Raw genomic sequence first — 25579 nt, forward strand, 5'->3', positions numbered from 1 at the left:
GAGTTCTTTCTTTTTTTTTACTCTCTCTCTCTCTGTCTCCCTCTCTCTCAGGGTGTCCTCGACAGGTTTTCTCAAATCCAGCCCAAACTGATCTTCTCTGTCGCGGCGGTGGTTTACAACGGCAAAACACATGACCACATGGAAAAACTGATCAGCGTTGTCAAAGGTTGGCGCCCACATTTGCTGATATTTCTGACACAATTTGTTTTTGCTCTTACTCTAAGATTATCATCCGTTTATTTGGGGGGGAATAAGAAAAATATTTGGCCTCTTCATCTGATGGATGGTACAATAAAACCTGCTGTGGTTGGCTAGACTATGTGCAGAGAGAGTCATCTTCTGCCAATATTTTTTGACATTTTTAAAAATGTTATGGTCTCTTTACAGCAATTAAAATTTGGCAGAAATGTCTGCTAACTAGAAAGAGAGACATTGTAGGATAAGACCAGTAGAGTAGAACAGCTTTACTGTGTTCTACAAACATTTAAAATTAAACTATCTGAATAACAGGATGAAGGATTATTTCTTTAGCTGCTACCCAGGAATATTCAGAGAGTTACTATACTAAGCATCTTTTAGTTCCTTACCGAAAAATCCTTATTAGGCTCCATGAAGAACTGAAATGTGCTCAAGGAAATACACTGGCATTCCTGTGAGAACCCTGCTGACTTTTCATAAGATTACAGTGTGAAGAGTACACAAAAGCGCATCAGACAACTTTCTCTCTCTCTCTCTCTCTCTAGGTCTGCCTGACTTAAAGAAGGTAGTGGTGATTCCCTACGTTCGCTCCAAACAGGAGACAGACCTCTCCAAGATCCCCAACAGGTGTGTATCTGTGCATGGTTACAACTACACCAAAGAGTTAAAATGGACCAAATGATATAACAACAGATATTTTTTTGAATTTTTTTTTATCCTCATATACTCTAGCAATGTTTTCTTTAATTTCTCTTAAAAAAAAATTCTCTACAGTGTATTTATAGATGATTTCCTGGCAACTGGACGCGGTGAGGGTGACCAGTTTCCTCAGCTGGAGTTCGAGCAGCTTCCATTCAGTCATCCTCTGTTCATCATGTACTCCTCTGGAACCACAGGGGCTCCCAAATGTATGGTCCACTCTGCTGGGGTAAGAAATAAACACTCACCCCAGCCAAGAAAATCTGGGGGAGAGTGCTCTATAATTTTCTTTGGCTTGTTGTTTGTTCTTATTAGATTATTGACTGGATTTTGTCAAAAATATGAACCAAAGGGGAACTTCTGTTCCAAGTTGAAACAAAGAGACACTTTTGTTGCAGTTTGTTTATCTCAAATTTTTTTTTTTTTGCTGCTGCTCCACAGGGGTTAGACAGACCTCAGCTGTCTCTCACACACACAGAGACACATAAGCACATGGCAGTCACATCTGTTTGCAGAGCTCTACTGGGCTTGTCCATGTGTACACTCTTATTTTCATGTGCACACCACATGACACCACACCACTCAAAAATGTATAAAATGAGTCATGTTTTTAATCATCAAGAAGAAGAAAGACAAGAGAAGAAGAAGCGGAAGAAGAAGAAGAAAGATGAAATTGTATAGTAAAACTTTAATTCTAAAGCTGAGAAAACAATCTAATCACAAGGCCCAATTTGAAGCTACTGTGGAGCTTTCAGTCATATCACATGACCCTCATCAGCAGTTTGCTCACTTGGTGTAGAACTGTGAATATTCAAATTTCCATTTTTTTTTTTCTGAGCACTGTAAGGACTCCTTATCCATTTTGGCTCAAAAGCGGAGGTTCAAAATTCATTCTTGACCTTGGAAACGGCAGTTGAGAAAACTAATTTCACCACAAGGTCCTTTTTTAGTGGCTAAATCTGAACAGCTAATGGGTGCTCCAACTCTCTCAATATCTCAGCTGTCAAAGAATATCTAGTTTTTGGTTCTTGTGCATCAGGAGCAACACTGTTTTATGATGTAATTCTCTATTTCTAGGAGCCCTCTTTCATGCCTTGATCCAGATTCAAATCACACCAACATTTTAATGGCTCTTGATCAGCTTATTGAGATCATTCCTAATATCACAACAGCAGCGACTAAAGCCGTCTATTGTATCCGTGCTGTTTGTGTTTCTATTGCATTTTCCACCACAAGATGGCAGCAGAACTCCATCAGCAGAACTCCCATCAGCAGACCTTAGAAAGGTTATTCGCTCTCAAGAGTGTATGAATGACTTTTTTTTCCCTGCCACACACCACATCTGAATAAGGGAGAGCGTTAGATAAATGTGTGATTTCAAAAGGACCACTGCACTTTGAAGGCTGAAACACTCGGCATTCAAAATGGGTTAACACACCCTGACAAATGCATTCACACACTTGTCCTCCCTGTCTCTCTCTCTGACACACACACACCTATTTTATTCTTTCCTACTTTAGTCTTTGTTTCTTTCCTTTGTTCCATTGTTTTTCTATCCTCATCTCGAGTTAATTTTCTCTTTTTTTTTTCAGATTCTCATTCATTTTTTTCCCCCTGCTTCTTCTCTCCTCTAGCTCCCCCCCCTCTTTTTTCTCTCTCTCTTATTGTGTCCTCCTCTGTCCCCCGTCTCTTTCTTGTGTGGCCCTCCCCACGTCTCCCCACGCCGCCAATAATTGGACAGTAATGCGTCGGCGAAAACATTTCGTATTGCGACGCTGGCAGTCCTCTCTGGCTCTACCAATTAGCCCCGCCGCCGTTGTGCTTTCTGCTGTGTTACGGCTCTGTTAACATGCTGTCAGTAGCAAGATGGCACGCACCGAAGGACGGGTATGGCAGCTGAGTCCTGCCAAAGATGATACGCACACAGGCACACAGGCACACACACTGAGCACCTGTTTATGCGAACAGCAATGTACGAGTCGGCTCCAAACTCAAACACACAAAGTCACACACACACACACACACACAGTTCATACAGTTCATACTCACCACCAGTGATAATGACCTGTCCAGCTGTGATGGGTTGGGGGACTGTGGGAGGATTGACACTTAACACAAATTGCCCTCTTGTCAAAAGAAGTGCTTGTGTGTGTGTTGTGTGTCCTACTTGTGGTCAGAAGCTTTTTTTTTTTTTTTTTGAGCAGCTGAGAAAATACATTATTATAATTCAAATATATATATAGGGCCTAATACTTGAATTGCAGCCTGTAATTTACCGGTGTCTTTGCCATTCTGTGTGTCATATTTATGTGTTTCATGTCAGCACAATAAAAAATATAGTTCAGCAAAAGGCAACAATCCAAACAGAGGTAACAAGCAATAAATGTCAATGTCATGAATGAAAGTATGAACAGAAAACAATTAATTGTCTCTCTCTCTCTCTCTGTAGGGCACGCTTATCCAACACTTGAAAGAACACATTCTCCATGGCAATATGACCAGCAGTGATGTCATCATTTATTACACCACGGTAGGTCCAGAACAGCCTCACAATAAAAAACAACACATGCACGGTACCAAAAATCTCTAAGACCTGGGGAAATCTCCATCGCTCGCATCTCAGTTATCAACAGAGGCTGAATGTGAGAATGTTGCGGGGTATTTTATAATCATGAGCTTGGTTACAAACACATACATATGCACAAACAGATCTTGTTTAATGAGAAGCATTGAGTACTGAAGGTCAGAGCTGTGCATAATTTTTTAGTTGTTCCTAAAAGTCTCCTTTGATGAGAAACATTGAGGAACACCCGTTTTAAGCTGATTAAAACCGTAACTTCTGTGTGCTGGGGGGTATTTATATATGTGTTTACACGTGATGAGAGCACAATTCAAAGTGTGACACCCCTATGTTGTCATCTCCTTGATATAGAAATTGATTCTCTCAAGCATACAAAGAAGTTTTCAGATTATTAAGAACCTCTTATATTATAATATTCTCTGTTTAGTGATACTCTAACTGAATATCTGCCTGTTGTATTTAGAATCGTGTGAATTTGGGCTGCAACTAATGATTACTTTTATTATCAATTTAATCTTTTTTTATTTAAAAAAAAACAATTAATTAATTTCATGTTTTAATTAATACTTTTATTTTATGAAATATAATTTTATAGTGTTAAACCCCAAAGAATTTATAGCACAATCATTATTATTAGTAAATATGAGGGATGGTGTCAAAACAAGTAGCGCATCTCAAAGAATTCAGTGAATCACACATACATAACTCGCAGTCTGTAAGAGTTTTTTCCATTTTGCAGCCTGTTTATCCATGTTGATGAGAAAGGGAGTGTTTATACCAGATAAACTGACCACTGTGATTGTGTCTGTGTGTCCCTGTGCGTGTGCGTGTGCGTGTGTGTGCGCTGTCCTTAGACTGGCTGGATGATGTGGAACTGGCTGGTGTCTGCTCTGGCAGTGGGAGCTTCAGTGGTTTTATACGACGGTTCACCACTAGTGCCCACACCCAATGTGCTGTGGAACCTAACAGACCAGCTCGGGTGAGTTAGCAACAAACACACGCACGCATGCATCGCATGCACGCACACACGCCTGCCCAAACATTGAAATAGACCCTTTAAAGCATACTCTTATTATGAAGGGTTCTTGTCATAAGTTCTATTAGTTCTATTAGCTCTGTTACTTACATACTAATATATTACTGCTAATTTATAATTGGAGGAGTGAGGAGAGGAGGAGTTGAATAGATACAGAGGAAAATGAGTATGCCGTGGTGATGATTTAGCTCCATTTTGTATGGCATAGATAAGCATGGCTGTTATTTGGTGTAGGGTTTGGAAGAAAACACACAGTGAAAAACAGGAACAGGATTTTTCAAACTTTCCTAAACTTGTCACGTCAAGCCACCAGGCAGCAGCTGTACGAGAGTACGTAGTCTAGAATAAGTTTCACACAGATTTAAAAGAAACATCTCTCAGAGCTCAAACGCACAACAGACACCCCAAACGTCCCTTATTGATCGCCACAGATGAGCTGCCTCTTTGTCATTTTGAAAGTGCAGCGATGTGTCTTAACCAGCTGAACAGGCTGTTTTAAGTCAGCAGGATCAGCTTTCTCTTAAGTCTGTTGTTATTGAAATTGATGGTGATGTTGTAAATTTGGAGGAACCCAAAAACCAAGGTCAAACTCTACAAGACAGCCAGGGCAGCTGAAACTGTAAGTTTGCAATGTTGTTCAGAGGCTGTTCACACTATAAATGTCACAAATAAAGATGAGGGATTGCACGTCACCTGATTTCATCTTTGAAAAACATTTTCTTATATGCCCAGAACAGCTTTCTGCAAATTCAGTTACTTCACTTATTGACAGGAAATTAGTCCTGGGAATTAGTTTTTATACATATCCATTACTCTCCTTTTCCTTTTTATCTTATAGAAATATTTTCACACACTGTAGGTTCACATCCGAAGGAGCTCGGAGGATATTTACAGCAGATCCTCTGTCTTGTTAAATGTCTCCCACCACCACTACTATCACCACCATATAAACAGCAGATGTAAGCCCAGTATTGATCTTCTATTGTCTTTTGAAGACAGCAAGAGAATAGAGGAAAGGGTCAAGGATACACATGTATGAGTGTGTGTGCAGGCAGGCAATTAATTGGCTCAGGGGAGATGGAAAACATATTTTTTTTCCCTTATTGTGTACTTTGGTTTAAATGTCACAAAAGGCAAGTTGTATAATCTCCAACACTCCCCAGCATTTTTCATTTTATTGTTTATTTAAATTCAGCTCCCATGCTATATAATCATAATGGCCTCTGAATACAGCAGTTCATTCATTTCAGTGTATGATTTTAAACCTAATTTCACATGTAATATACACTTGTCCTAATTACAGTATACACATACCATTATGGAAGTGCTGCAGGGACAAGACAACAATAATAATATTATTAGTCCAGACTAAGAGTCCAAACCTGTTTTGAGACGGAATAATAATTTTTGTCTGATATGGTTTTTCCACCAAAAATAAGTTCAGTTACCTTGTTGTCCTTAAATTGACATCTTCATTTATTTAGTGAGTTGTTTTATTTGTAAGGGATCATATGGAGTATTAAAACACAAGTATTTCCATTTGATGTACTGTACCAGAGTTAGCTCGGAGCCCATTTTTTTTCATCTGCAGTCCCTTGGCAGGTCGCAATTAAAACAAATGCACAATAACAGAAGAGAACCTCAGCTGTATATTGGACCCCGATTAGCTGCAAACTAGTCGTGATGTGGCAAATAATGCCGGTAGATACACGTCTTAAACTGAGATTTAAGTTGAGCACAAAGAAACGTTCCACTTTCAGCAGATTAATGTGAAAACAGGCGTGTAGTGTCAAACTCTGCACATACTGTGCATCGTTCTGCACAGTGAAGCTCAAATGTCCAACTGAGGGAACAAGTAGAAAAACATATTTCCGACTGGAGGGGGACTTTATTAAATTTGATGAAAAGTAACTAAGCATATTGTGAAAATTCAATTCTATATATCACAAAGTCACTGTATTGATCTCACTCTCACCCTGTCAAATCCCAGAGGAGGCAGGAATTTCCGGGTGGAGGAAGTCCATGAGGAATTCTCCAACTGCAGCTGATGTGCCCTTGAGTAACCAAACTACTAAAGCTGACAGTTGGAGATTGTGTGACTATGTGTGCACTACTGAGTACACTCAGTCAACCTGTGGTTATATTGTGAAAACCCCCCCCCCCCCCACTATGGTCAGCAAAAGTAAGAGCCTTTAAGGCAGTGATACCACAGACACATCTTCAGTACAGCAGAGATGGCATATTGCCTTCAGTAAAGAAGGGAGTTGGTAAGAGGGAGAAAAATTTGACATAAATGGGGAGTAGTAGAAACTGCAAGAGGAAAAGTGTCAAGAAAAAGTACTTCTACTGCTGAATCTCAGGACAGGATCTGTTTGTGGAGCCTAAAACTAATGAGCTCCTTTCACAATCTTACTAGTTATTTGGATTTATCAAATATATTAGGATCTTCACATGATGATTGGTAAAATTGCTGGTAGAGTTTAGATGCTAGTAATTTCCTCCCTGCTGGTTATCATAAACATTACACTGTAGTTTGTTGTTGCTATGTGATTAGATGAACGTCCCTCTGTTTCAACAACATCTACGACTGTTTTCCCCAATGGACTTAAAATGGAGAATTGTAAATTAGAGGAACAAGGTTAGAATACTGTTTCCTGAGTTACCGACATAGTGGAAATAAATGGAGGACTGTATGACAGAAAGACAGATAGAACCTTTTAAACCGTGAGAAGATTTTTGAACCAATTAAGTGCTGATGGTGTCTCCTCAGACACATTTTTCACATACCAGTGCTATGTGGAAAAACCCTCTGGGAGAGGCTGACGTAACATTTTTTTTACACCCTCATCTTCTGAATTGAGGTTGGGTATTTTAATTGGGGCTAAATCTGTCAGAGCCTCGGAGAGGCTTCCACACGTTGTTTTGAAATTTGTTGGTTAGTTGTATCATTGTAATAACTACTTTGCTGTTGATGATGAAGATGAAGATGGCATTTTCATTGATGGGAACTGACTGGTAATTTTACACAACAACCTTTATATTGGTTTAAATGGATCATTACAGTTTTGCTGATTTGTGAGAAGGGAGAGGGGAGGTTGGAGCATTAGAAAAAGTCTCTGTAGATTTGCATTTATTTTTAGTGGTCCAGTAGTTTTTTATGCTTTACAACACACAGTAGCGAGAGTGAACGTCGGAGAGGCTATCTAACTAATGTTAAAGCCATAAAAGTTCATCTTCATTCAGTGACCTCGTATTTACTCAGACGACAATTCTTTGTGTTGTTGGAAACCTGAACTGTAAGACAAAACATATTTTTAGGCAATCTTCTGAATAGTGGATCAGTTTATCACTAAGTTTTTGGTTTTGATTCTTGAAAAAATCAAAACCATTCATCTCTCTGGGTGGCAATGCACAGATGTTGCTTCTTCCACTAAACCTTGAGTGTAAACTGCTAGGAGTAAATTCTGTCACAAATTGTGCTACAACAGGACATCATATATATATATATATATATATATATATATATATCTTACATATTCCTTAACCTTTAAATGCTCTGACAACTTCCTCTACCTGTGTTATATAACTGTTTTGTAAAAGATTTTCCTGAAACTTACCAGCTCAGAAGATTTGCTGAAATCTTACATTGGCCCTGTAGTGGGAACATAAGCAGTAGCATTCCTGGGTAAAGAAAGCAAAGGGTTACAACATTTATACTACAGGTTCCATCTATGAATGAGGCTCCCCTTTTTCCTCTGAGGATAAGCTTGTCTATTCCATCTTTTTGTACTTTATGTGTTGAGCTGATATGTCAGAAAAGATTCCTCCTTGTACCATCTATGTAAATGTTCTCTTTTGCTAATGCCAAGCAAAATTCTCACTTACTCTTTTTCAAGGAGGTAACTACAGTTTAGCAGATTTCCATCCTGCCAGTTCAGTTACAGTTTTAGACATGTGGGCATAACAATTTAACATATTTTCTGTTTTCCTATGTGGCAAACTGGAGACAACAGTTTTCATCAATATAAAATGAAATGCTTAATGTAGCACTTGATTTTTTTAAACCATTACCACATTCATTTTGAGTTGTATTAACCTTTACTCTACCTCTTAAATTATATGGCGCCAGGTTTGATTTTGGCACAAATGGAGAATGTTTTATATCACAAAATAGAAGAGCTTCACAATTCTAGATGCCAGAAAGCTTGAAGTGCTGATGGAAAAATCACTTTTAACATGTCTGTCTTTTCAGTAACACATGAGAAATAACATTTGCATATTAGGGAAGGGGGCTAAATATCAGAATCCTGTTTGTGAGTAGAAGCAGCAGTCAAAGGAAATGGAAATTAATTCAATTCATATTGCTGAAATACTGCTGGCATGAGATGGACACTGTCAATCATACTGTACGATTCCCCAATAACACCAAGGTACCCTAATAAATTTGGCATGTATTGACTTTCAAAAATGATGCAGTATGAGGTGTGTTTAATATGTGCAAATCTGTTTTTAGTAGCTTTTGTAACCTGAGCAGAGAGCAATGGCTCATTTTTATATTACAGTTCTTCCTGGGGTGGAGAACAAGGGCGAGAGTCGTTTAGCAAACATGGCCTGACAAGTGGGACTTCAACTGCCAAATCATGACACGGGTAGAAACACATTAATGTAATAACTGCTCGGCGGTGCTCTTGTGTCTGATTGGCTTCGAGTGTCTCTTATTGACTCAGTAGCTTCCAGTAACATGCCTCCCTTGATATGGACATACACGTACATTTACACAAGCAGGCACACAATCTCACGACAGAGAGTCACAGCTTCTCCTCCACCCTCCATCATAAACACCAAATCAGCAGCCACACCTAGCCACCTGCCTCCAATCAAAGTAGAGTGACTGTTTCCATGGCAGCCAGCAATGAACAAATCCAGATGCGGAGACAGGGGGTCAGAGATGACAGATAGAACGGGGACTGCATCTAGTGGCTGTAAGTCAATGTGGAGAACAGGTATCAACTGTATCTACCAAGCCCTACAAAACGCACACATAGAATATATACACACATTATTGTAGTACTTTTAATTTATCCTTTTCATGTCATTTTTGGTCAGATTTTTATTTTAAAATTGGAAGCTAATAGGAAAAAGACAAGGCCCACAACTGAACAGCATAGAAGGGTTTAAGTTAGACTTAGGAATTAGATAATAGAGGTAGAGCCTTGAAAAGAAGTAGATTTAATGGACCGAATGTTCAACTGATGGACTAAAGTGAAAGCAAGCTTGTGTAAGCAAGACTAAGAGTCTACAGCCACACACAAGCAGCTGTGCGAGGCATAATTTGATAATAAATGCTGATGTCAGCCCGGCAACATGCTGATGTGTAGGGGGTATAATGTTTAACATGTTCACCATCTTAGTTAGCATGTCACCATGCTCATTTGCACCGAACACAAAGTACAAATCTAAATTTAACTTCATTAGAAAAGTGAAAACTTTGACCTGATGATGGCGATAGCTGGAAAGTCAGGGGATCAGCAAAGGATAGGAGGATTAGGATTCATCCATTGGGGACCACGTGTATTTATACCAAATATGATGTCAATCCATCCAATACTTACAGATAGATAAATATTTCATTCTGCACCAAACTGGTGGACCATGGTGGTCCTGTATGTATGTATGTATAAGATTAAATGCAGAGAAATGTTGGAGAAAATAAAAGACAGGTAAAACAGCAGTGTTCTGAAAATCTTACCTCTGAGACTTCAGTCAAGACAGTCACAAAGATTTCAAGATGAGACTCTTCAGCGGGTGAAGTGGGGACACACGATGAGGCATGCAGAGGTGGAAGTGACAAGAGATGTGTGCGTGTGTGTGTGTACGTGCGTGCGTGCACATCATTCACTTCAATCCATTTGAGAGATTACTCTTTGAGACCTGCGCCCTTTCACCTCATCTAACCCACCACCCTTCACTCACCCTATCAACAACCTCTATTACCACTAATCGATTTCAACCCACGAGAGCAAATCACATCCTTCACCACAAACCAATTGCTGGTTATTGACCATTCAAGCATCAGACAGTTGTCTTGTCTCCCAGAGACACAAAACAACCAGAGATTCTTTTTTTTTTTATATTTGATTGACAGACATGGTTACCATAGTGATAGGAGGCAATTTGATTGATTTGATGTCAACAAAAATAACTTGAAGAGACAGGAAGACACCGACTGAGACACAAACACACGCTGTTCACAGAGCCAGACTTTAAAAGGCCTTTTGTTTTAAAATTAAATCTGTAGGGGAACACAGAAGTGACGTTTTGTCACTTCTTGCCTTCCACATGTTGTTCAACTGTTGTCAGCTGTCAGACTGACTTCCATTCACACTGAAGAAAGCAAACTTCCAAAATAATTTGGCTCCAGTGTTAATGTGTGCAAACATCCTGTCGATAGAGTCCCTTTAAATTATGTCCTTGTGGAACGTCTACAAAGAAGACATTTTGTCCTCGCAAGACTGAACATTATTGTGTTTGACTCTTTTGTTTGCTCAGTTGAATGTCAATCCCCAATCAGGATTTGTTTTGTTTTTTTCTTAATTTTCCTTATCTATCCTGGACGGGTTGACTGAGCACACACACTCTTTTTTTTCATCATCACCTTGCTTTACGTTTACACAGTGACACACACACTCCTCTCCTGGGAGCTGCATAGTTCAACCGCTGCTGAGCAGCTCCAGTGGAGCAGATGGGACAAAGGGCAAAGGGTGTTCAGTAACTGTTGCCCTTTCTATTTTAAATTATATTATGCCTTGTTATGCATAGATTCAGGGCAACAAATGGAGCATTACATTAATTCAGGCGGAGCACTTTCATCAGCTGACTGGGATCAGCTGCTTCATTCAAGCGTCACCGCAAGTGGCTCATTCATTAGCTGCTTCGCATCAGCTGGATAATAGTATCCAGTCATATTTCTACAGGTGTACATGGCCTTTGAAACACTCTCTTTCCTCACTTCTCACTATTACTCTGCTAATAGCAGCTGGTTGCTGTTGCAGCTCCTTCCACCATACAAGTTTTTGTATTGTTAAGTAAGATCTGATGTTTATGTGTGTTTATTAAGGGGGGGGTTAGTTATCCTAGCAGAATCCTTGTTGCTGCTCAGATTCTACATATATCCCTCAAAGGAAAGAGCAAATATATTCCCTCTGAATTTAACTGTGCCATGCACTAGAAGTTGCCAATTCCTTCATATAAGCATTTTTGGCTGAATTGAACTTTGGGGCCCAATGACCATGAAGATAATTTCACCAAACCAAACAATTAGTCAATTAACAAGCAAATAATTGACAGATTAATTGATATTATAAAAAGAATCGTTAATTCCAGCCCTATTTTTTGGTTTTCAAGCAGTGGATTCATTTTTGTTTGTGTTCATGTGCAAATACAAGATATTGTTACAGCAGTTCAAAATAGTGCCATGAAAAATGTAGAACAGCAACAGACTTTAAGTGACAAACTCATTTGACAAAAGTCTGTCAAAATTAAAGTCTCATAAGTCTTTTTCACTATGCATCCTATTTTATAAATAAAGCATTTTATATTGGGGCAGAGTTGCAACTTGTATTTTTAATGGATAAAATCTTGAATTCAATCTAAATAACGGTAACATTTCACAATGTCATTCTGAGCATCTGCCCAACACATCGGTCTTACATCTTCAAAATGAATGACCAGGTTGTCACGAAATTTGACAACAATATTCATCCTTCCCAGAGTATGATTCATAGTGTTTGCTAATTTGGTTCTGTTGTTTAAAGTGTCTGCTGTTCACAATGCAGACGACATATACTGTATGTAGGAGGCTTCTGCGATGGCTGTCACTGTCGGCAACATTGTTTTCTCCCAAAATAATAAACATCTTCTACTTTTGGGAAATTGTATTTCATTTTTCAAATGTTGGAAAGGAATGCCTCACTGATCCTTTATGTTGCTACATTAAACAAATTAATTTCTGTGTTTTTTTTCTTCTTGTCTCTCTCTTTTTATCTCTTTCTCTTCTCCAGCATCACTATCTTTGGTACCGGGGCCAAGTGGCTGTCAGTGCTGCAGGAGAGGAACCTGAAACCCGGTGAGCTGCGGTCACAGACACAGACGCGTGTATGCGCACAGACATGCAGAGACACTCGTGGATGCGCACGAATAACAAGCACACTCACACACACATGCGCATTGATACACACATCTACTCTCTCAGAATAGAACCTGGAACAATAAGAGCAGATGGACACGATAATGATTATAATAGTGACGCTGTTTGACTCTAAATGTCCTTTATGCCATTTACTGCGTGAATCAACGGTTCGGTCTGTGTTCTGGTGTTTGACACTGAATCAAATGAATAAAAGTGCGGTTATGATAATTCATATGAGTCATGGATAGGACCAACTAATTGCTTTTAGTGTCACAGCTCTCTAGAGATAGAAGCAGGTCTCTATACATAATCAGAGTCGTGTCGGTGCTTATTAGTCTTCCTGCTAACCGTCGTACAAGCTGTTCTCTCTTTGCTGTTTGTTTGAGAGAGAAACTTACCTTTTTAGTAAGTGAAAGAAATTTCGGGCTTGCTGTGCTCTTTTGTAAAGGTACATACTGTATTTAAGAGAACAAGCTTTATTTCTTCTCTCCTATCCCCTTCCCTCCCCTCTCCTCTCTTCCTAATGTTAAATTAACACTTATAACTGATGTTTATTGCAACAGTTTCTGTGTATCTCAGTTCCCAATGTGCCGTTATAATCACCACAAATCTTTATTCATGGCGCCTGCTATGTGTTTGCGTCTGTCTGTCTGCAAGCTGTAAATTAGCTAAACACATTCCTAATTCTGCGGCTAAACAGTAAGACACGAAAAACAAAATCTCCAAATAAACCTTTGCTTGTTTCCCCGTCTGTCTGTCTGTCTGTCTGTCGTCCGTCTCTCTCTCTCTATCTCTGCCCCACCCCCTTCAGTCAGCCATCCATTTGATCCAGTTGGCATTGTGTCTCTGTGTTTGGATGCTTATTAGAGGAAAAAGGAGCATGGCAGAGTGGAAATGTGTGCGCGTCTATGCGTGTTTCTGTGCTTATGTGTGCGTGCAAGCATGCCTCCAGTGGGCTGGGACGTGCGAGGGGAGCTTCTTCACTGGCTGTCCCAGCGGAGAGGCCCTTTTCCCTGAGCTGACATTTGGACCGGACACCTGGAGGCATGATGGGGGGTAGCAAGAGTTCCCACTGTGTGTGTGTGCGCGTTTGTGTGTCTGTGTGTGTATGCTTATGGGAGGAGGGTCGGTTGCTGGAAGCTTATTAGTTTGCAGGGTGTTATTGGCTTGTGGTTTGGGCGTGTGTGTGTGTATGATAGAGCGCGTGCACGTAGACCTCAGGGATGGTGAGTAAAGGTGTGTGTGTGTGTGTGTGTGTGTGTGTGTGTGTGTGTGTGCTGTGTCACATCAGGGTGGCAAACTGTATTAACACAACATGTAGGGGTGCATGGAACCACAGCTGTGCACAGGTGCAGGCTCATGTTGGAATTGTGTTTGTGTGTGGATTCTTAATTTATGTGAAAATGATTGCTGACTGGGGCTGGGTAATTTGAAATGTTTAGATATGGTAATAATACAATACCCGAGTTTCAACACTGATACCAAAACAATACTTTAGTAGCATAAAACCCTTTTCTCCTCAAACAATATTCTCAGCCAAATGATATTCTCTACCAAATTTCTCAAATTAATCAGTGTTGTCTTAAGACAAGCTGCCACATAAGAACTTTTGGCCAAATAAAATGTCATTTAGAATTAGATTTAGCTCAGAAATGAATTAATGAAGACAAAGAATCTGAGCAAACATTCATTGTCAATCTTTGATACTTGACAATTTTCATTACTTGATGCAAAGGAGCATTTCGGTCAGTACTAAAAGAAGGACTTAGATGTTATCAGATACAATAATAGAGAGTATTTCTATTGAGATATGCTGCGCAGTATATGTGTAAAGCAATTTTGAATCATTTTTTGTCCTATTTTTTTCTCTTTTTCTCATTTTTTTTCCCTCTTTCTGTATTTCTCCCCCAGGGGAAACGCACAACCTCCAGTCTCTCCACACCATCCTGTCTACTGGTTCTCCTCTCAAACCCCAGAGCTACGACTACGTCTACCGATGCATCAAGAGTAACGTGCTGCTGGGCTCCATCTCAGGTGACTGACTGATACGGATTCTTAAATTCCATCTAGGGATACAAATAACAGTGGCTTTTCCCAAACATTGTGTCTACTACATTAACGCTGGAAGTTACTATAAACACAAACAAGCAAAAAAAAGAATCTGCGACACTAAAACAAAAGGACTGGCACGTTCAAAGAAAATTTTGAAATATAAATGGTATAGAAATGTACATTTCCCTCCCCACCCGCAGCCCCGCCACACAGACAGACACAGGCGCTCTCAGCCCTTTGTTATGTTGACAGGGCAGTAGAATGCTACCTGTCTCTCTCTGTGAGTCCTGAAACGTTTAACATTTAGCACAGCCTGGGTGACTGACGCATTACAGAAGCACACACACATTCGGTAGCAGCTCAGAGAGTCACACATGCACACACTAACAAGACCAAACACAACACACACACACACACACACAAACACTGTGAATGACATCCTGGATGGGCATAGTAAACACACACACACACACACAAACACAATGACATGTAGGTGGAAGGATTGGACACACAAACGTAGACTGAAATGTCATCCACAAGGCAGAAATGTGGGGAAAAGCCAGACAGAGAAAGGGAAGTAAAAGCTGATTGTCTCTAAAACTTACAGAAATATGTTTTCCATTTTATTTGTCAACAAATATTGTATCGGCACCAGTTTATACTGGCAGTCCATCCTTGGTCACCTTGAAATAGTTATTGTGGTAATAATGAAGGCCGTGTGAGAATATCTCCCTCATTCACTATTTACTACATAACAAACACTCAGTAGTTTACTCTGCGGTGGGCAGTAAATTGATATTTCAGACTCTTGTGAATCATCGTTTTGCGTCATCACCGTTGACTGCGTCTAAAGATGGATGGAGCGAGGAGGTGTGACATTGGTTTTGCATTGGGGCCGGTTTGAAATCCAGAGTTGGTGCTTATGGTTGACGCCATCTCTTCCAAACCAGGACCTTCCAAATGAGGAGTGCGGGGTGTCGCCTTTCATGATCTGAAAACACACCCTGTTACCTCGGACTGAAGCGAACACTAGCTTACTGGGAGCACAGCGTGGCGCACACTTTGGCTAACATTAGTTACTTTAGGTAAATTGTGCTAATAGAGCAAGTATTGTAATCATGTAACATTTCTATGAAATAAAGTGACAATAGTTTGACTCAGTGTGAGTCCTGGAGCCGGGGAGAGCAGCAGGTTAGCGAACTGTCAATCAATGCTCACACGGCAGACACCAAAGCTACTAGAAGTCTTCACATATGATTAATGGGGCGATGATTATAGGGCCCAAATTTAGCAATTCAGACCATAATGACGCTTTGAAAAAAGTGATTGACTTATTATTTTGTATTAACAATGAAAGTTAATTGGATCCAGGATTTTTTGTGGAGCCAACATCTACTTCCGCACTGGCTTCAGCTTCAAACCAAGGAATTTGCTACTTGGTCATCACTGAGAGGTGTAGCGTTGTTCCTTTTTCATTACACATGTATCAAAGGCGAAGTATTCATTCATTCATTTTTAGCAAAAACCTGTGTACATGCAATGGACACTACATTTCTCCTTTGATTGTGGGTATTTTTGAGGAAAATATAATGTAGGTAGACAATAGGGAGTGATTTCAGCCACAACCCAGGGGCTTTTGGCAGGTAGTCAGAGGTCATCCTGTAACTAAATGGCCATGGGTTGTTAAAGTAACATATCTAAAAAGATACCAAAAAGACGCCTGACGTTACAACACAAGCAGTAAGACGTTCAGATCAAGTTTTAGTACGAGCCTTCAGGTTAGCCAAAATTATTTGGAGGAGAAAACTGAGGTAATGTGGCCAAACTGTCGGCTTGTTTATAGCTTGTCTGATCCTTTCACTGCTTGTTCCATTGCCATGTCAGACTTTTGCCATAGCGAGGTTTCTGTGTTCCCAGTTCTTAACAAGGTATTTTGGTGAATAAACTGATAGAAATGGTGTTGGAAATGATAAAAAATAAGACCCTAGTTCAAGATTCATTATTTGGAATTACAGGACTAGTTCTGTGTGTGTGTGTGTGTGTGAGCGTGGATGTAAGGGACACCTGTACGTGTCCATGTGTTTTCTTCAGAACAGCAGGTCTTGCCCCAGTCAGTTTCCTCCTTGTCGCCAAGGGCAACAGCAGGCTGCAACCTCGTTGGCTGCCAACCGACCTAACCTTGACCCCCGAGGTCAACGCTCTGTACATGTGTGCGTGTTCTTTGGATTTATCACAGCATATGTGACTGACTGGTGGTCACGGTGACATATGTGATGGGCCCCTTTGCCGATTTCACCCTGTGTGTCAGTGTGTATGTGTGTGTGAATGTGTCCACAAACATGTGCTTGACTTAAAATGTGAATAATTTTACATAATGTATAAATATTGTGTATTTCACTATGTCTGTGTGTGTGTGTGTGTGTGTGTGTGTGTGTGTGTGTAAAGCCCATCAGCAGGGATGTCAGACCCCCATCGCTCCTCGTTGGGGGATTTTAACACTTTCACTGCTGGATTCCCTCCATTCTAATATACCTCCGTCTGACTGCCCATATGTCACTCTTCTGCTCCCCTTTTTGCTCCTTCTCTTCTCTTCTCTTCTCTTCTCTTCTCTTCTCTTCTCTTCTCTTCTCTTCTCTTCTCTTCTCTTCTCTTCTTCTCTTTTGTTTGTCTTTTCCATGAATTTGCAAAGTCTTCCTGTGACTTTCATTCTGTGTATTCTTTTTATATTTCAATTTTTGAATACATGAATGCATTCGTAGGTTAGCTGGTTGCCTTTTTGTCTCAGTTGGTGGCTTTGTCCGACCCCAAACTGTGCCAGAAGATGTTCAAAGCCCTCACACCTACACATATGAAAACACACACGCACACACACATACAAAATATATATCCATATACATCAGCCGAGGAGTTCAAAAATCTTTTTCTTCACTGTTCAGAATAGTCAATGCTGTTAGAAACATCAGGTCAGTGTGACACAATATATACACACACACACAATACACACACTAAATGGCTGATGATTGAGTGTGTGTGTGTGTGTGTGTGGGTGTACCCACCTATTAAAGTGAGTGTAATAATAAAATATTTGCACGTCTTCCCACTATAAGTGTGTGTGTTTAATCAGAAGACAAAGTTTCCTCTTCCTCCTGGGAGCCAATTAAAGCTCAATAAAGAAAGAAAGTGAGACAGAGAGAGAGAACAAGAATAAAGAACAGAAAGACAGAAGAGAGAAGGAAGGAGCAGTAGAAGGGCAGAGAGCAACTGAGAGGAGGCAAACAAGATGGATGGATGGAGTCTGTGATACAGAGAGGGAACGAAACGGAGGTAGAGATGGAACAATGGGAAAGGAGATGAATAGAACATGTCAGAAATAGTAGATGATTGGAAGGTAGAAAGAGAAAAATGGATGGTGCGGCAAAGGAAGTGTGTTTGTGTGTGTGTGTGTGTGTGTGTGTGTTCATAACAGTTTTAGGAATGTACTGCAATGGAGTAGAACTCCTATATAGGTCAGTGGAGGTAGAGCAGCTGCCAGCTCACGTTGTTGTGCTACCAGATAGATATCAGTACCAAGTTTAATCATGACTCAGGACGGTGGTCACTGTGATGTTTTGCTTAGTGACTTTATCCCTGCTCGACACATGTCCACTCCTACATCGCAGTACGGTACACTGCAGGTACTGTAACTTGAATTAAACAAATTAAGAAATTTATGTTTACAATTTGATACAGATTTCCATGGAACTAAGTTGATTTTTGGTTATCAGGGGGCAGCATAACGTTCCAAAATATCATCTCATTTGTGCCAGTTGTTAAATAATTGATTAGTTGATAGAAAATTGTGAAAAAATTGTATTATCCATTAATCATTTAAGTCATTTATCAATCAAAAATGCAAAACATTTGCTGGTCGCAGCTTCTAAAGTGTAGGGATTTTCTTTACTCTGTTTTATATTATTATAAATCTTCTATTAGGCAAAACAAGAAATTTCAAGATTTTACCTTTGGCTCCAGGAAATTATGATGGGCATTTTCTATATTTACATTATTTTATAGCCTAAATGATTAACAGGTTAACTGATAGTAAAAATGATTGTTAGTTGCATTCCTACACCTGAGAAATGATCATGGCTAATGTGTTAGCGATAGGCAAGTATCGCCTATTTACACTTCCAGTAGATGCAGAAAAATTATCATTGATTTTGAGTTATGTTTCTGGCTACCTGATAAATGAAAGCCTGATATATTCCTGCTCATTTTATCTCTGGTTTGGTCTCCACCAGATCCTACGGAAAATATCTCGCTCTTTAGCAGCGATTAGCCAATAAAGACTAAAAAGCATTGTAGAGCAGGCATCCCGGGAGCCTTTCTGGTTAAAATACATATTACATAACTGCAACATCTGCAGTTTGATTCCGCCTGTTGACCGTTGTTGCATGTACCCCTCTCATAGCCATATTTCCTGTCTCTACACACTTCCGACTGTCAAGGCAAAAAATACCACAAACTAATCTGAGTTATAATAAGGATAGACATAGTTGAATGTAAACAAAAACTGTGTTTTTAATGAAAATGGGCAAATTTAAGCGAGACGTTTCATATCAGATTAACTAAATCTCTTCCTCTGTATGTTTTTTCTCTCACCTCTCTGACCAGGCGGCACTGACATAGTGTCATGTTTTATGGGTCAGAACCCAGCAGTTCCAGTGTATCGGGGTGAGATCCAAACAAGAAACCTTGGGATGGCTGTGGAAGCATGGGGCATTGATGGTAAGAGTGCGTGTGCGTGTTCATAGTGGGTGAATTGCCCTGAAATGGAATATTGTTGCTTTTTCTTTCTATTCAGCCAAATCACTTCAGCAATCAGGGGATTTGTTGAGCACCCCACTTTGACAAAAGGGAGGACTGATCACCTCGAGGTGTGAAGAAAGTGGCTAGTTTGAGTCCCAGGAGAGACTGGGGAAAATCTTGATGGGGAAAATTAATTAGAAGCAAAAACAAACAAAATAAACTGCTGACATGCCCTTGAGCAAACGTTCTTTCTGCTTCTGGAGCTAAAGGAATAACATCAGTTGTAGCTGGTTTCTCCCATGCATCTGTATGTGTTGGCAGAAAAATTGTGAACAATTACTGAACCTTCCCTGGGTAAACACAGGTAAAAACTTTAGTGAAACATTTTTTTTTTTCATTAACAATCCAAACAGAAAAAACAGTGATATTTTATCTTGCTGGGAGTCTTCAAAGCCCTTTATGTTTTTCTCATTGATTTTAGTCCCTCATTCTCCAGCTTCCGATCCCTGCTGCAGGCTGCACTGGTGTGTCTCCACCACCTCAAAGGAGAGTGGATTGAGGGATAATTTAAAGGCAGTTTTGTAGGAAGAGCTTGGGATTATTTTAGTCGATCTCTAAGCCTATAACACCGTCCTGAGGGAGGAGGTGAGGGTTATGTGAAACCACACACTAAAGTCTATCAGGTTCTCTGAGTGTGGGATACATTACCAGGTGATTTTTTTTTTTTTTTTTTTTTTCACCTGAGAATGATTTGTGTAGGTGTGTATTTCTGAGTGTGTTTTTGTGTTTATCAGTGTGTGCACACGTGTATGTGTGTGTTGTGGTAAAGTATATCTGAACTTGCTAACTTTGTTTTTGTTCCTGTGATATCTTTGTTTTTGTTCTACAGGTAAGCCTGTATGGGGAGAGAGCGGGGAGCTGGTCTGCTTGAAGCCAATCCCCTGTCAGCCTACACACTTCTGGAATGATGAGAATGGGAGCAAATACCACAAAGCTTACTTTTCCACATTTCCTGGTGAGTACACAAACACAGATATACACAGTGTGTAGATATTCGTAAGCTTTCTTGTAGACAGTGTACATTTACACTACAAGTAACTACACTACTAGTAACTACAAAAATAGACTTGTATGATATAATGTAATCCAGTACAGTAGCCCAATAAAAATATTACAACATTTAAAACCCTTGCTTTGTTTCTTTTTTCTACTGCATGTAATAATGTAGAATTTAACCTCCTTTCTTGCATTTTATCAAAATCTTGAGTTTATTTTTCCTTTATTTTATCTTTTTATTGCATATATTGTTTTTGGTCAGTTTTAGTTAGTTTGTGTGGTGTGTTTTTACTATCACAACATTTCTGTAAATGTAATTTCCCCGAAAAGATAAAAGAAAAATGGAACTAAATTGTGTTTTTCTCTCTTCTAGGTGTGTGGGCCCATGGAGACTATTGTAAAATCAACCCAAAGACAGGAGGCATTGTCATGCTGGGCAGAAGGTGAGCCACTTAACCTGCTACTCACAGAAGACCTACCTCTTCTGAAAAGGTTGCATTATTACAGTAGTTATCTAAACTTATGAAATATGGGAGGGAAAATCACTTATGTTAATGCTTTGAATTTCATGCCTTTTTTTGGACAAAGTTTTGGCATAGAAAGATAATTACAGCATCTTGTTTAGAAGCTTGCTTCTTTATAGGACAATATAAGATTTCTTTATGTCTTAGGAACACAAGAAGGGGATGCTGTAAATGGAGCTAAACATTTCAGTTTGTGTACGCTGGTGGATTTTATTTCTATATTGCCATGCTGTGTATTATATGATGTGTAGCTGTAGCACAATGTTTTGTTTCTACATGACAGACACAAAAAGTTTTGACTCTTGAACTTGTGTTTGTTTTGCAGTGACGGGACGTTGAACCCCAACGGAGTCCGTTTTGGCAGCTCAGAGATCTACAATATTGGTGAGCCTTTAAAATGACATGTGGAGCGGGGTGTGGGTGTAAGAAAAGATGCAAAGAAATGGCAGTGAATGTGAGCTTAAATTGAGTCACGATCGCTCTTTTATGTTGATGAAAATAACATTTTGCCATCCCATCACTCATCCTTTAAGTTTGTACACTTCAGCAACAACAGAAAGTAGCAAAACTCTTACAAAACACTGAATCTTTTCCTCTTATCTCCTCTGTTCCTCTTCTCTTTGCTCAATTACTCTCTTCACCTATCACCTCCTCTTCTCTCCTTGCCTCTAATCTGCCTTCCTAATTTATGTTTTGTCTCCTTAACCTTTACAATGCCCTGTCCTCTCCTTTCTCCTCATCTCTACAGTGGAGGCGTTTGAGGAAGTGTCAGACAGTCTTTGTGTTCCTCAGTACAACGCTGATGGAGAAGAGCGAGTTATTCTCTTCTTGAAAATGGCACCTGGAAAGCCCTTCAGTCCAGAGTTGGTGGCAAAGATTAAAGGAGCTATTAGAAAAGCTCTGTCTGCCCGACACGTACCCGCCCTGCTGCTGGAGACCAGAGACATTCCTGTAAGAGAAATATGAATATCAATCAGATATGAAGAAACCTGTCAGATTATCATTTTGCAGTGGTTACAGCTGTAAAAGTCAGTTCCATCTTGAATGACAGCCCTTTTCTTCTTTCACCTGCAGTACACCATCAGTGGTAAGAAGGTGGAGGTAGCTGTGAAACAAGTGGTCGCTGGCCGGGAGGTGTTGCAAAGAGGAGCTTTCTCCAATCCTGATTCATTGGACCTCTACAAGAACATTCCTGAACTGCAAAACTACTAAAGAGGAAGCATCACAGAGCTGGAGAAACAACCTGCAACAGAGAACCACTTGACAAGAATTCAGATTAGTTTTTAAATGAACTTTATTCAAATTTACTGGTACAGGGAGACGTGCAAAGAGCATTGCAGGTACAATTTTCAGAGGTACCTTGTGCTTTGTACAGGGCATACAAAAGGAAACACATCTGTACGTCAAAATAATACAAAAAATATGTATTTATATAATAACATTAAGTCTATGGAGACTTTGAAAACATGAGCTGCACTGTTCCTGTTTCATAGGCCAGCTTGTAACCAAGTGATCAAGCAGCTGCTCTTAGGCTACCATGTGTGAAAGTAAATGTGAACTGGATTCATCTTTTGGATGTAACATGATGTTGCACAGCAGCGCTTTTGAATACGACACAACAGGCAACAGAGAAGTGAAATTTAGCACTAGGAGCTTTGCTTTGTATTCACAGTCTGATTGCTATCAGACAGTGAGGAACCATACCTGTCTGTGTCACCACTGTAAAAATCCATGGAAGTGTACAGATAAAAACACACAAAGATTTGGGATGAACACCTCAGCTCATATCAACATATCATTGTTATGTGGTGTGTACCGCTTTATTACATGTATATAAATATGAACATATATATATTTTTTGGACTGTGAAATTGCGTTAACATTATAATTATGCATTTAAAGATAGTGACCCCAACCTGTTAACCAAAGTGAGTCACAGATTTTAGTGGGTTGTTAGGAGTTAAAACTAAACTTATTGAAGTTAAAAACAACCTAAAAAAGTTAATTATCTCTTATGTATTACATGCTCAAATCCTAACCCTCATATGATTTTGTGACTGTTGATTCTATTTCATTCCGCCCAAGACATCAAGGCATGAATTGATGTAATGTAATCTCCCTTCAAGGGAAGGTTTTTTTTAGTCACATTTGCCCTTATTTAGCAAACAATTGTATGAATAAGTCGGTCTAGATCAAGTGTGATTTGAAAGTGAGCAGATGTTCATTTCACCACAAAAGCATGTATTTATTAGTTCTGTATCTATGTTCCATGTTTGTCAATGTGTTCTCTTCAAATAGCTACAGTACAGCCTCTATTGCTTTGTACATGGAAAAGCTGAATAATTGTGACAAAGTCTAAAGGCAAATTAATGCATTTAAAGATGAACTTCAGTGGTTTTGGTCAGTTGTAGCACTATTTAGCGAAATGGGTGTCTGTACAATACCAATAACACGAACAAAAGACAAATGTTGGGAGATCAGATCAGAATGTTAATTGAAAAAGTCACAGACATGAATGTTAGTGAAGCATTTGATCTTTGGGGAAAGTTGGAGAAAGATTTTCATACTAATGCAGATGTAGCCTTTTTTTCTTACTGGACTTCTGTGTGGTACTGGATTCTAATCAATTTCCTTTTGATTCTGTCTCTGTCAGTATTTCCGTTACGATTATATCACACATGTGTAAAACTACGAATGTAAATAAATCACCGGGGAAACCCGGGAGTTCATCTTTGATGTAAAAGTCACTGCTTAGATTGAATGAATTTCTTCCTTAAAGGTACCCTATGGAGTTTTTGACCACTAGCAGCACTATGGAGCAATGTTTGATGAATGGGCCCCTCTTTTGTTTGTATCTCCTATTTCAACAGTTTTTGGTGAGAAACACTGAATATAAGCATAACTTTGTTGTTTAGAAGAAAAAGCCACAGGGTACCTTTTAGACTGGAGTCTCAAAGATGCGCAGGTTTTTTCTTATGGAATCGTAATTGTACATTGCACTTTAGTACTGTAAATGCGATATTGTCCATGGTAGTGCTGGTGAACTTTGGTATATCTACTGTTCCATTCTGTAATATGCATGCAGATGATGCAGTTTTTTCTTGCACCAAACTTGTCTTCTAATAGGTTAAGGGTTTGAAAACAAAGTTCTGGGTTTATCACATGTAAAAAATCTGTTGATTCTATAAGGTTCTTTGTTTCTTTGGTCATTTCTACAATAGATAATTTGCTCTTTGACGCAACAGCATGATGGTGATGGTTATTGTCTACTGTAGGTTTAGTTTATGCTGAAGTTGACAGAGCCATGGATGGATGTGAAGATCACTCATTTTTTTCAGTTTTTCAAGGGAACATTTGCATTAGAAACCACTTTAGCTGTGTACTGTATATAGACGGACGGTTGTGGACAATAAAAAACATCCACCCATCCAGGTTAGATGTTTTTTATTGTCCACAAAAGGGAAATTCATTTTGCTCAGGTCAGTACCATCCTAACAGACAAGACAATAAATAAATACATAAATAAAAGTTCTTCCAGAAGGAGGGGGCAAGGAGGTTCCAGGGTGTTATGGTTGTTAAGAAGCCTAATAGCAGAGGGGATGAAGCTTGCCCTGCTCCTGTTTGTTTTGAATACAGGGGCAGCATATCACCTTCCAGAGGGCAGGATCTGACAGCAGGTGCTGAAGTTATGAGTTGAGTCCCTCGCACTCTTAGTTGCTTTCTTCACTGTCCTCTGGTTGTAGAACTGCTGGAGGGTTGAGCACTGCTTTCCACAAAGCTTGGAGCCCAAAGTGATCACCCTCTGCAGTTTGGCCTCGTAGGCCTCTGAGAGTCCCTCATACCAAGTCAGAAAAGAAAAGGTGAGGAGGCTCCCTATATGGCAGATGTAAGAGCTGCGGAGGATGGGAGGGGCTATGTACAGATGCCTCAGCCTCCATAGGAGGTAGATATGCTGGTGGCACTTTTTGAAGATGGTTTGTGTGTTGTTGAAGGTCAGCCCACTATCGATGGTGGTCCTGAGGTGCTTGTAGCTGCTAACCCTCTACACAGCCTCTCCATTGAGTGTCAGCTGTGGGACAGGTTCAGCCTTCCTCTGAAGACTCTAAGGAGCTCCTTTGTCTTCCTCACGTTTATCTGGAGAAAGTTCTCCTTGCACCACTGGTACAGCTTCTTCACTTCCTCCTCAAAATGGGCAGGACTGTTGGAGGTGTTGACCAATGCAGTGCCCTCCTCAAACTTCATGGCCATTCCTTTGCTGTCCTAGCCCCTCAGGTCTTGGGAAATAACAAAAACAGGACTGGGAAAATCACTGTCCCCTGGGGGGTGCCAGTGGATGTGAGCATGACAAGAGAGGTGGAGCTGTCGACACTGACAAACTGCTCCCTTTTGAGGGGGAAGTCCAGTATCCAGAGGATCATGTGGGGATCCACCTGGAGCTCTTGCAGAACGGCGCAGAG

The 25579-nt window shown here is 39.9% G+C and overlaps 1 protein-coding gene across 1 annotated transcript in view; it reads left to right on the forward strand.

Moving 5' to 3' along the window:
* Positions 1–23856, forward strand: part of aacs (acetoacetyl-CoA synthetase) — a 36485-nt gene extending 12629 nt beyond the window's left edge. The window contains exons 6-18 of the mRNA XM_044329489.1: positions 52–166; positions 744–825; positions 973–1126; positions 3347–3427; positions 4333–4457; positions 12575–12639; positions 14614–14736; positions 19408–19521; positions 20432–20557; positions 20972–21041; positions 21448–21506; positions 21871–22073; positions 22197–23856. Of these exons, the coding sequence (XP_044185424.1) occupies positions 52–166; positions 744–825; positions 973–1126; positions 3347–3427; positions 4333–4457; positions 12575–12639; positions 14614–14736; positions 19408–19521; positions 20432–20557; positions 20972–21041; positions 21448–21506; positions 21871–22073; positions 22197–22334 (1455 nt within the window). The 3' untranslated portion in view covers positions 22335–23856. The remainder of the gene's footprint in view (positions 1–51; positions 167–743; positions 826–972; positions 1127–3346; positions 3428–4332; positions 4458–12574; positions 12640–14613; positions 14737–19407; positions 19522–20431; positions 20558–20971; positions 21042–21447; positions 21507–21870; positions 22074–22196) is intronic.
* The last annotated feature ends 1723 nt before the right edge of the window (positions 23857–25579 follow it).

The sequence above is a fragment of the Thunnus albacares genome, chromosome 2 (genome assembly GCF_914725855.1).
Source record: "Thunnus albacares chromosome 2, fThuAlb1.1, whole genome shotgun sequence".
Classification (NCBI taxonomy): domain Eukaryota; kingdom Metazoa; phylum Chordata; class Actinopteri; order Scombriformes; family Scombridae; genus Thunnus; species Thunnus albacares.